This window comes from Salmo trutta, chromosome 3 (assembly GCF_901001165.1).
Source record: "Salmo trutta chromosome 3, fSalTru1.1, whole genome shotgun sequence".
NCBI lineage: Eukaryota > Metazoa > Chordata > Actinopteri > Salmoniformes > Salmonidae > Salmo > Salmo trutta.
The window spans coordinates 25,272,493-25,285,555 of NC_042959.1; the positions used below are offsets into that span (position 1 = coordinate 25,272,493).

General features: G+C 44.8%; 1 protein-coding gene across 5 annotated transcripts in view; it reads left to right on the forward strand.

Annotated features, from left to right (window-relative positions):
* Positions 1–13,063, forward strand: part of LOC115170946 (E3 ubiquitin-protein ligase RNF130) — a 72,895-nt gene that overhangs the window by 43,405 nt on the left and 16,427 nt on the right. For all 5 annotated transcript variants that reach the window (XM_029727379.1, XM_029727387.1, XM_029727365.1 and 2 more), the window contains exons 5-6: positions 6,484–6,555; positions 12,963–13,045. In XM_029727379.1, coding sequence (XP_029583239.1) covers positions 6,484–6,555; positions 12,963–13,045 — 155 coding nt within the window. The remainder of the gene's footprint in view (positions 1–6,483; positions 6,556–12,962; positions 13,046–13,063) is intronic.

Genomic DNA, 13,063 nt, shown 5'->3' on the forward strand with positions numbered 1-13,063 from the left:
GTACATGTAGATATGGTTAAAGTGGCTATGCATATATGATGAACAGAGAGTAGCAGTAGCGTAAAAGAGGGTTTGGCAGGTGGCGGGACACAATGCAGATAGCCCGGTTAGTCAATGTGCAGGAGCACTGGTTGGCCGGCCCAATTGAGGTGGATGACGGTTCCCAATTGAGTAAATGACTATCACCTAAATAAGACTTAACATGGTTACACATGTCGCCAGTTCAGAATAATGTCGAAAAGAAAAAACTGTGTGATGCACACAGGAGCTTGCTAACAAGTTCTCCAAAGTATGAGCGAATTCACTGCTCTTTTAACCAAAGTCAAGCAGGAATGCACCACCAACCTGAATAAAAATGTCTGTGCACTTTGCTAGTGAAAACAAAAGGCAGGAACAACAAATACAGATTTTAAACTAATCAACTGAATGGGAATGATGACCAGACAACAGGAATGTGCCTAATCAGTCAACCCAACATTCAATTTCAATCCAATCACTTTAAAATACATCAACCAGAAAACATAATGCAATAAGACCCCACTGGGCACAGACGTGAAACGCAACATGAAACTATTTCAAAGATTTTACCGAGTTACAGTTCATATAAGGACATCAGTCAATTGAAATAAATTCATTAGGCCCTAATCTATGGATTTCACATGTCTGGGAATACAAATCTGCATTTGTTGGTCACCTAAAAAAAAAAAAAAAAAAAAGCCTTGGCTAGGATCTGAAAACCAGTCAGTATCTGGAGTGACCACATTTTGCCTCATGCAGCGCGACACATCTCCTTCGCATCAGATTTAATCAGGCTGTTAATTGTGGCCTGTGGAATGTTGTCCCACTCGTCTTCCATGGCTGTGCGAAGTTGCTGGATATTGGCGGGAACTGGAACACGCTGTCGTAAATATGCTCAATGTGTGGTGAGTATGCAGTCCATGGAAGAACTGGGACATTTTCAGCTTCCAGGAATTGTGTACAGATCCTTGCGACATGGGACCGTGCATTATCATGCTGAAACATGAGGTGATGGTGGAGGATGAATGGCACGACAATGGACCTCAGGATCTCTTCACGGTATCTCTGTGCATTCAAATTGCATTCGCCAAAATGCAATTGTGTTCGTTGTCTGTAGCTTATGCCTGCCCATACCATAACCCCACTGCCACATGGGGCACTGTTCACAATGTCTGCTATCTGCCCGGTACAGTGGAAACTGGGATTAATCTGTGAAGTGCACACTTCTCCAGCGTGCCAGTGGTCATCGAAGTTGAGCATTTGCCCACTGAAGGCGATTACTGTGCCGAACTGCAGTCAGGTCAAAACCCTGGTGAGGACGACGAGCACGCAGATGAGCTTCCCTGAGACGGTTTCTGACAGTTTGTGCAGAAATTCTTCGGATGTGGACAGTTTCATCATCGGTCCGGGTGGCTCGTCTCAGACGATTCCACAGGTGAAGAAGCCGGATGTGGAGGTCCTGGGCTGGCGTGGTTACATTTGGTCTGCGGTTGTGTCTCCAGTTGGACGTAGTGCCAAATTCTCTGAAACGATGTTGGAGGTGGTTTATGGTAGAGAAATGAACATTCAATTATCTGGCAACAGCTCTGGTGGACGTTCCTGCAGTCAGCATGCCAATTGCACGCTCCCTCAACTTAAGATCTGTGGCATTGTGTTGTGTGACAAAACTGCATATTTGAATGGCTTTTTATTATCCCCAGCACAAGGTGCACTTGTGTAATGATCATGCCGCTTTAATCAGCTTCTTAATATGCCACACCTGTCAGGTGGATGGATTATCTTGGCAAAGAAAAAATGCTCACTAACAGGGATGGACACACATTTGTGCACAAAATTTGAGAGAAATAATATTTTTGTGCATTTAGAACATTTCTGTGATCTTTTATTTCAGCTCATGAAACGTGGGACCAACACTTTACATGTTGCGTTTTATATTTATGTGAAGTGTAATTTCATTGAAATGTGGAAACATTGCAGCAACCAGTGTGTTCCCAGTGTGAGACATCAACATTCATAACTCTTTATGAACAGTAACATCCCTTTCATCAGTCTTCACACCCCTCACGGTGTACCCAGGGTTCTGTGGGAGCGTCCCTCCCTGGTCCTGGTCCCGTCCTGGTGATTTCCACGGCGAAGGTGGGGCTCTCCTGTGAGATGTTACTATACAGCCATCCATCCGGACAATGCTATATTGAATCAACACATCAGGCTGGAGTCAGCAAGTCGCTAGACTCATCTTCATCACTAGCCTTTGTCTCTTTTCCAACTACACGCACACATACAGGTCTCCACGCTGACCTTTTAGGTTCACGCGTGCGTCTAAGTTGAACAATTTAGGCACACAAAAGAAATGAGGAGCACAATGAAAAACATTTGAGATAATGAAACTAGAATCGTTCATTTTTCTAGGCGCACTGGTACCCCTAAATAAAAATTCCAGGTCGCACAGCAAAATATTTAAGCGCCTATGAGAGTAAAATGGTTGCTCTGTACAACCCTGACAAACATACAGTGGGGGAAAAAAATATTTGATCCCCTGCTGATTTTGTACGTTTGCCCACTTACAAAGAAATGATCAGTCTATAATTTTAAAAGTAGGTTTATTTGAACAGTGAGAGACAGAATAACAACAAAAAAATCCAGAAAAACGAATGTCAAAAATGTTATAAATTATTTCCATTTTAATGAGGGAAATAAGTATTTTACCCCCTCTGCAAAACATGACTTAGTACTTGGTGGCAAAACCCTTGTTGGCAATCACAGAGGTCAGACGTTTCTTGTAGTTGGCCACCAGGTTTGCACACATCTCAGGAGGGATTTTGTCCCACTCCTCTTTGCAGGTCTTCTCCAAGTCATTAAGGTTTCGAGGCTGACGTTTGGCAACTCGAACCTTCAGCTCCCTCTACAGATTTTCTATGGGATTAAGGTCTGGAGACTGGCTAGGCCACTCCAGGACCTTAATGTGCTTCTTCTTGAGCCACTCCTTTGTTGCCTTGGCCGTGTGTTTTGGGTCATTGTCATGCTGGAAATCTCATCCACGACCCATTTTCAATGCCCTGGCTGAGGGAAGGAGGTTCTCACCCAAGATTTGACGGGACATGGCCCCGTCAAATGATGAGGTGAAGTTGTCCTGTCCCCTTAGCAGAAAAACACCCCCAAAGCATGTTTCCACCTCCATGTTTGTCGGTGGAGATGGTGTTCTTGGGGTAATAGGCAGCATTCCTCCTCCTCCAAACACGGCGAGTTGAGTTGATGCCAAAGAGCTCCATTTTGGTCTCATCTGACCACAACACTATCACCAGTTGTCCTCTGAATCATTCAGATGTTCATTGGCAAACTTCTGACGGGCATGTATATGTATTCTTGAGCAGGGGGACCTTGCAGGTGCTGCAGGATTTCAGTCCTTCATGGCGTAGTGTGTTACCAATTGTTTTCTTGGTGACTATGGTCACAGCTACCTTGAGATCATTGACAAGATCCTCCTGTGTAGTTCTGGGCTGATTCCTCACCGTTCTCATGATCATTGCAACTCCACGAGGTGAGATGGAGCCCCAGGCTGAGGGATATTGACAGTTCTTTTGTGTTTCTTCCATTTGCGAATAATCGCACCAAATGTTGTCACCTTCTCACCAAGCTGCTTGGCAATGGTCTTGTAGCCCATTCCAGCCTTGTGTAGGTCTACAATCTTGTCCCTGACATCCTTGGAGAGCTCTTTGGTCTTGGCCATGGTGGAGAGTTTGGAATCTGATTGATTGATTGCTTCTGTGGACAGGCGTCTTTTATACAGGTAACAAGCTGCGGTTAGGAGCACTCCCTTTAAGTGTGTGCTCCTAATCTCAGCTCGTTACCTGTATAAAAGACACCTGGGAGCCAGAAATCTTTCTGATTGAGAGGGGGTCAAATACTTACTTCCCTCATTAAAATGCAAATCAATTTATAACATCTTTGACATGCATTTTTCTCTATTTTTTTGTTATTCTGTCTCTCACTGTTCAAATAAACCTACCATTAAAATTATAGACTGACAATTTCTTTGTCAGTGGGCAACCATACAAAATCAGCAGGGGATCAAATACTTTTTTCCCCCACTGTAAACACTATCGCCGTCTCTCACTCTCCCACTCTTTTTCACTGTGTCTACACTACTGTTGCTGAATCGCCAAATCACCAGCCTGTTTCATCAGTGGAAAGACACTGAACAAGTGATTTTCCTTCAACAACAGAGGTGCTTTACGAATGTCTCTCTCTCTCCACACTGTGACTGCAGGACTGTGGTTGAAAATTAGCCGGCTGGCTAAAACCGGCACTTTTTTACTGAAACGTTGATTTAATGTGCACTGTCCCTGTAAAAATAAAATAAACTAAACTCAAACTACATAGCTACAGTTAGACCCTGTTCTCTCCACACTGTGACTACATAGCTACAGTTAGACCCTGCTCTCTCTCCACACTGTGACTACATAGCTACAGTTAGAACCTGTTCTCTCCACACTGTGACTACATAGCTACAGTTAGACCCTGCTCTCTCTCCACACTGTGACTACATAGCTACAGTTAGACCCTGCTCTCTCTCCACACTGTGACTACATAGCTACAGTTAGACCCTGCGCTCTCCACACTGTGACTACATAGCTACAGTTAGACCCTGCTCTCTCCACACTGTGACTACATAGCTACAGTTAGACCCTGCTCTCTCTCCACACTGTGACTACATAGCTACAGTTAGACCCTGCTCTCTCTCCACACTGTGACTACATAGCTACAGTTAGACCCTGCGCTCTCCACACTGTGACTACATAGCTACAGTTAGACCCTGTTCTCTCCACACTGTGACTACATAGCTACAGTTAGACCCTGTTCTCTCCACACTGTGACTACATAGCTACAGTTAGACCCTGTTCTCTCCACACTGTGACTACATAGCTACAGTTAGACCCTGCTCTCTCTCCACACTGTGACTACATAGCTACAGTTAGACCCTGCTCTCTCTCCACACTGTGACTACATAGCTACAGTTAGACCCTGCTCTCTCTCCACACTGTGACTACATAGCTACAGTTAGACCCTGCTCTCTCTCCACACTGTGACTACATAGCTACAGTTAGACCCTGTTCTCTCCACACTGTGACTACATAGCTACAGTTAGACCCTGCTCTCTCTCCACACTGTGACTACATAGCTACAGTTAGACACTGCTCTCTCCACACTGTGACTACATAGCTACACCCAGACGTCTTTGGCATCTCTGCAAAGATTGTGCCACTTATTTTCTCAGACGGGAATTACAGACATGAAGAACCATGCCTTAAAGATGACAGAAAGGTTTGTTTCTTGTGCCCTTTGTGACCTTTCATTGAACATTTTCCAGTTATTTCTCTCAAGTGTAAAATGCTGCATTAGTGCAAAATGCTTATGATTTTGGCTCTAGGTCTTTTGATATTGTCCCAATATAGTGAAGCCTTGCTCATTGGCACCTTAGTCTGCCCTTGGTTGAAATGACTGAAGATGAACTCTGAAAGAGAGCGGCTCTCCAGTTGGACTGGTCTGTGATTCACTGACCCCTCTCCTGGTCAGAGGAATAAGGCAACCTCAGAGACTTTACACACAAATAGAGAACTTTATTTCCAGAGGACATATGAGATAGATGTGGTTCTGTACAGAGAAGAGATATGAATGAATATATTGTACATAATTAAACTAGCATGAGAATGGAGTCATAGAACAATAACAAGATGTACTGTATAAGGAGGTGGTGGCATAAGCAAAGGACTGTATAACATAGCACCAACTACTAGCAACAACTAGCAACATTAACCAATAGTAAATGCACAAGTTTCAATAACATCCCTCACTGTCCATGCCCTCCATCTCTCTTGTCCACTTGGAGAGAGAATGAAGAGGCTCTGACCTGAGCAGGCAGAAGGACTGTCACGTGTCCTGCCCCCAAGCAACATCCTTAGCAACCTACTGGTGGAAGGTAGCAGAGGACACTGGGAGTTTGGGGAGACCGTATATGATCCCCTAGTTTCTCTGACACCATCTGGGGATGGTTTGAGTGAGCTACATGAAGTTCTAAAACTCACAGGCCGGGGAATTCAAATATAATATAATTATTCATACATTTTTACAGTACAACTCTCCCTAACAATCATGTCTTTGACTGGACAGGAAGTCAATGTTTCTGCACTGTTTTGCACAAATTCCCCAATAGTTTGAAATGTTTAAAGCAAAAAGGATGTTGAATTACTGTACTTCTATTCATGCTACACTATGGAGTTTGGGGAAATTAGTTTGAGAAGAGTATTTTTTTGTCGACTAAGTTATATTTCATTCCTATTGTTAATTCAACCCTCAGGCTACATTTGCTCTCCAGATTCACCTTAATATTATCTCCCTTCCCCTGCACTCCCTCCCTCCCCTCCCTTCCCCTGCTCTCCCTCCCTCCCTTCTCTCTCTCTCTGCCAGCGTCGACTTGGAGATGCAGCTAAGAAAGCCATAGGGAAGCTGACAACCAGGACAGTGAAGAAAGGGGACAAGGTAAACCTGCCGGCACTATTTCTTGTCCATGTCACCCAACTGTCCAACAACTTAGTAACCTTCTCAACCATGCATTGCCATTTATTCCATGCTGTCTAGAGACCATGCTGTCTAGAGACCATGCTGTCTAGAGACCATGCTGTCTAGAGACCATGCTGTCTAGAGACATGGGATTGAGCCTTTCCAGAATTTGAGAATATCCAGGCTAGTTGATCTTGGTCCATAATCCAGCCTTGTCTAACTGATGTTAGGAAGAGATGATAAATACATTTCTGCCTGTACAAACCAAGACATTCCTCCCAGTACCCATTCATGCTGTCCTTTCTTGGCTCTTCTTCTCTTCCGGACCAATGGTTGGTGGAAGGTTCACCATTTAGTAATATGGCTTCTGCCATGTTTCTCTCGCTAATCAAGTCCTTCCAGGAATGGTGGCCCTGAAGGATCTGACACAAGGACGTTTATTATAGTATTAGGCTTTCTTCGTTATTTATGCCTCTCACCTCAAAGGGTTTACAGCTCCGAATGAGGTTGTCAAAGGTGATGGATGAGTGTATGGATGGGCGGACGGACGGAAGGGTCTGCTTAAACGCTGTCTTTTTAGGTGATTGGAGACAAGTTGGCTGCAGCCATACGTGTCAAAGGAGAGAATTGATTTATTGATCGAGGGATCTTGCACTCTTGTGAATGTTAAATACAAACTCTGCTTGTGTTCGTTATTCAAATATTCCAGAATATGTGGTTGGTAGTCAACGTGTGTAACCAGAACAACTAAACGAAGACGAACGATGCAAATCCTTTCTAAATCCTCCTATAGTAACACCAGATGAATTTCTTACATTGATACATGCAATAAATCGTAGAAATCCCTTCTGACTGAAAAAGTGAAATGCTAGTGATGTGTAGCGGAGGTTCTTAGAATGTCTCCAGTGAAGACGAGTGTCAGGGCTGGCGGGGCTCGGAGGAGGGGAGAGCGGGTTGGTCCTCTCCGTCCGGCCCCTCCTCTCCTCTGAGCCCTCGTCAAGGTCAGACAGGTCTCTGTTCATGAATAAAACATGGGCCTTGGAGTGTGCCGCAGAAATTGAAACCTCCCATCTGGAGGAAGTCCGCCGGGAGTGATTGACCTCACTGAGCCGGATGTCGAGCTTGGATATTGGGGAGCAGAAGGATAAGAGGGAGGGGGGAGAAGATGGCCACTAAGGGGCCAAGGCTCTTGGTAGATAATACAGCCTGTTACAGTGATGACGGATATGACAACGGGCTACAGTGGCACTGGTCACAAATAACCAACCAGTTTCAGGCCACGACGCCCCTCTGGACAATAAATGATGTTAACCTTGCCCATGCTTGATGGCTTTGGACGTAAGAGCCCTTATGACTGAGTGGAAGGAGGGTTTGGGAGAAACAGCGACAACCGTGTGGTAGCTCTTCCCCTGCTGTAACACTGGCGAGCTCTTGCCATAACCATCGACAGTCAAGAAGGACTGCTTGCGTAACAAGCTGCAGTCAAGAGCTAATTACATTATACCTGATACTGTCGGGATACAATACGAAGCATTCTAAGCCAGTATGTTTGGCTGCCCTTTCCTTATCTATACAACGTTTTATATGGTTATTACAGCGAACACATAAATTCACTATTTGTGGACCCATGTGGGAACCGAAGCTGTAACTCTGGAGTTATGAGCAACATGCTCCATCACTTCTACTGTGTATCAGAAATTCATATAGCAGCATTCATTGCATCTCTAACATGTTGCGGCTGCTATGGACTGTTATGCTATGAAGGTCATTAGTTTAATTAAACATTATTGCTCAGCTGGAGGGCCATTTCCTTCATAGACCAACAATAACACCATTGTCCAGCTCAATCAAAACGGAAGCGCTATTGTTCAATTGATTGAAATACCAGTGCCAACATTAAAAGGTCAGCGCTGTCACCTATTTTACCAGTCCCTAGGACATGGGCCAGGCCTCTGTCAACTCCATCTCCGTCAACACTGACGCTGGTCAACTCCGGAACCACTTCACCACGTTCAATAGTGCACTGGTCAGCTCCGTGTCCACTTCACCACGTTCAATAGTGCACTGGTCAGCTCCGTGTCCACTTCACCACGTTCAATAGTGCACTGGTCAGCTCCGTGTCCACTTCACCACGTTCAATAGTGCACTGGTCAGCTCCGTAACCCATGTGTCACAGTCCATATCGGACACATTCAGGCCGCGTCAGGGACTATTCCATCACATCCGTAGCCAACTGATAACACATCAGTTCCGTCTCATAGTCCAAAGTGACTTGTGGTGGTGAGAGACACTTCTCTGCCCTTCCACAACCCCAGTCATCTGCGGGCCCTACAAAGCTCAGATTCTGCCATCATGAAAATCTGCCATTAGTGACACAGATCTGCTTTATTTTAGAAGAAGCCTATTTCACACACGGGCTGGTCTGTGCTGTGTGCCTTGGCCTCATTCTGTGCCAGCAGCCTCTGTAGAGGACAACATTCATATTTAATCAGGCAGCCATTTACAGCAGCTTGCCTCGCTCACAGTGACAGGAAGTCAGGGTCGGGGGGAAATGGAGCAGACTCCCCAGGGTCTTAAAACTGGTCTACTGCCCCTCTCCCACTAGGTCAGATGGGCCTCAGTACTATGTTTTTGTCCTCTGTATCTCTGCATGGCGACCTGGTACGGATCACTATCTGTTTTATACAACCTGACAGACTTGAGCAGAACTCCCATACGCAGAACTCCCATACCCAGGAGTACTTGTCACTGCTCTTCCAATTTTGCATGGCCCTTTCTAAATGGTTTAGGCGGTTGGAACAAAGTTAGAGAGAACAGGATCTAAAGCACTTACAAATTTCTAACATATTGCATGATATATATACAGTGAGATGAAAAAAGTATTTGATCCCCTGCTGATTTTGTATGTTTGCCCACTGACAAAGAAATTATCAGTGTATAATTTTAATGGTAGGTTTATTTGAACAGTGAGAGACAGAATAACAACAAAATAATCAAGAAAAACGTATGTCAAAAATGTTATAAATTGATTTGCATTTTAATGAGGGAAATAAGTATTTGACCCCCTCTCAATCAGAAATATTTCTTGCTCCCAAGTGTCTTTTATACAGGTAACGAGCTGAGATTAGGAGCACACTCTTAAAGGGAGTGCTCCTAATCTGTTTGTTACCTGTATAAAAGACATCTGTTCACAGAAGCAATCAATCAATCAGATTCCAAACTCTCCACCATGGCCAAGACCAAAGAGCTTTCCAAGGATGTCAGGGACAAGATTGTAGACCTTCACAAGGCTGGAATGGGCTACAAGACCATCGCCAAGCAGCTTGGTGAGAAGGTGACAACAGTTGGTGCGATTATTCGCAAATGGAAGAAACACAAAAGAACTGTCAATCTCCTTCGGCCTGGGGCTCCATGCAAGAGCTCACCTCGTGGAGTTGCAATGATCATGAGAACGGTGAGGAATCAGCCCAGAACTACACGGGGTGGATCTTGTCAATGATCTCAAGGCAGCTGGGACCATAGTCACCAAGAAAACAATTGGTAACACACTATGCCGTGAAGGACTGAAATCCTGCAGCGCCCGCAAGGTCCCCCTGCTCAAGAAAGGACATATACATGCCCGTCAGAAGTTTTCCAATGAACATCTGAATGATTCAGAGGACAACTGGGTGAAAGTGTTGTGGTCAGATGAGACCAAAATGGAGCTCTTTGGCATCAACTCAACTCGCCATGTTTGGAGGAGGAATGCTGCCTATGACCCCAAGAACACCATCCCCACCGTCAAACATGGAGGTGGAAACATTATGCTTTGGGGGTGTTTTTCTGCTCAGGGGACAGGACAACTTCACCGCATCAAAGGGACGATGAACGGGGCCATGTACCGTCAAATCTTGGGTGAGAACCTCCTTCCCTAGGCCAGGGCATTGAAAATGGGTCGTGGATGGGTATTCCAGCATGACAATGACCCAAAACACACGGCCAAGGCAACAAAGGAGTGGCTCAAGAAGAAGCACATTAAGGTCCTGGAGTGGCCTAGCCAGTCTCCAGACCTTAATTCCATAGAAAATCTGTGGAGGGAGCTGAACGTTCGAGTTGCCAAACGTCAGCCTCGAAACCTTAATGACTTGGAGAAGATCTGCAAAGAGGAGTGGGACAAAATCCCTCGTGAGATGTGTGCAAACCTGGTGGCCAACTACAAGAAACATCTGACCTCTGTGATTGCCAACAAGGGTTTTGCCACCAAGTACTAAGTCATGTTTTGCAGAGGGGGTCAAATACTTATTTCCCTCATTAAAATGCAAATCATTTTAGAAAATTTTTGACATGCGTTTTTCTGGAATTTTTTGTTCTTATTCTGTCTCTCACTGTTCAAATAAACCTACCATTAAAATGATAGACTGATCATTTCTTTGTCAGTGGGCAAAGGTACAATATCAGCAGGGGATCAAATACTTTTTTCCCTCACTGTGTGTATGTATGTATGTATGTATGTATGTATGTATGTATGTAATGTATGTATGTATGTAATCTCACAGTGAAGAAGCGACTCCAGGATGCTGGCCTTCAAGGCAGAGTTGCAAAGAAAAAGCCTTATTTCAGACTGGCCAATAAAAATAATAGATTAAGATGGGAAAAAGAACACAGACACTTGCCAGAGGAACTCTGCCTACAAAGCCAGCATCCCGGAGTCGCCTCTTCACTATTGACGTTGAGACTGGTGTTTTGCGGGTACTATTTAATGCTGCCTGTTGAGGACTTGTGAGGTGTCTGTTTCTTAAACTTTCTCCTCTTTCTATTCTGGTTAATGCCAGTTTGTGCTGTTCTGTGAAGAGAGTAGTACACAGCGTTGTACAAGATCGTCCGTTTCTTGGGAATTTCTCGCATGGAATAGTCTTCATTTCTCAGAACAAGAATAGACTGACGAGTTTCAGAAGAAAAGTCTTTGTTTCTGGCCATTTTGAGTTTGTAATCAAACCCACAAATGCTGATGCTCCAGATACTCAAGTAGTCTAAAGAAGGCCAGTTTTATTGCTTCTTTAATCAGGACAACAGTTTTCAGCTGTGCTAACATAATTACAAAAGGGGTTTTCTAATGATCAATTAGCCTTTTAAAATGATAAACTTGGATTAGCTAACACAACGTGCCATTGGAACACAGGAGTGATGATTGCTGATAATGGGCCTCTGTACGCCTATGTAGATATTCCATTGAAAATCATCTGTTTCCAGCTACAATAGTCATTTACAACATTAACAATGTCTACACTGTATTTCTGATAAATGTTATTTTAATGGCCAAAAGTGTGCTGTTCTTTCAAAAACCAAGACATTTCTATATGACCCCAAACTTTTGAACAGGTGTGTGTGTGTGTGTGTGTGTACAGTCAGCACATACATGTCGGACTAGGCTAGTGTTCCCAGGTATGACTAGAGAGATGACAGGTCTGTGTTGTCTCAGTCCTTCCTGGCGTATCGATCAGTCTCTCCCTGTTCGCTCGGCACCGCGTGCTAATTCAGTCCCCGGCCAGGCGGGGCTGGGCACCGTCTGTCCTTGTGCACCTCTGTGGCAGCTTCTCCACTGTCAGCAGAGACGGTTAGCCACCCTCCATAAATAACACGGCATTGATTACATCTCTGTCTGTCTCTGTCTCTCTCTCTCACACATTCTCTCTTTTTCAAACTGTTCTTTCTTTCTCTCTATCACACTTTTCTGCCATCCTTCTTTCAATCCATCACCACCTCTTTCCTTCTTTCCTTCCTTCCTTGGCTCTCTGCACCTCTCGTCATACTTTGTCATCGCTGTCTTTCACTCCCTCTCCCTTTACTTCTTTGCACCTCTTCCCACCTTCCCCTCTCTCTCTTCCTCATATGGCATGCTTAAGCATGACACCTTGGGACGGACATGCCAGGGCAGTCAGTCAGTCACAGACGTGCTGCCACCTGCCGGGGCTGTTGTCACGGTGATGGGTGTGGTTGACACGGCAACATGGCCGTCAGTTCCATCCCTGACGTGACACAACAAGAGTACTCTACCTAATTGTACTCTGTATACTGAACATGTTTCCCCTACCATTACGTTCCTTTACACAGGCAGCCAACCTGCCTACAATAATATAAAACTTTCAGTCCCAGCCCTCCTGGATGTCTAAAGGGTATTGATGTCTCCCCAAACAAACATTCAAGAGGAAACACTGACCATGTTTGGCACTGCACCTCAGCCTGTTGAACAAACCAGCTATTTATCATCTGGTTGATAGTGAATATTAACGGTCAAAAACAAAGTGTCTGATTTATTGTCACTGTTCTTCCTCAGTAATAGATGGCTTTTTGTTCATTGTGGCTGTCTGACACTGACTGGCCTGTTCTGTTTGTCTTCTGCGCTGCAGGAAACAGACCCGGACTTCAACCACTGCGCCGTGTGCATCGAGGGATACCAGCTCAACGACGTGGTCCGTATCCTGCCCTGCAAGTGAGTGTGTGTGTGTTT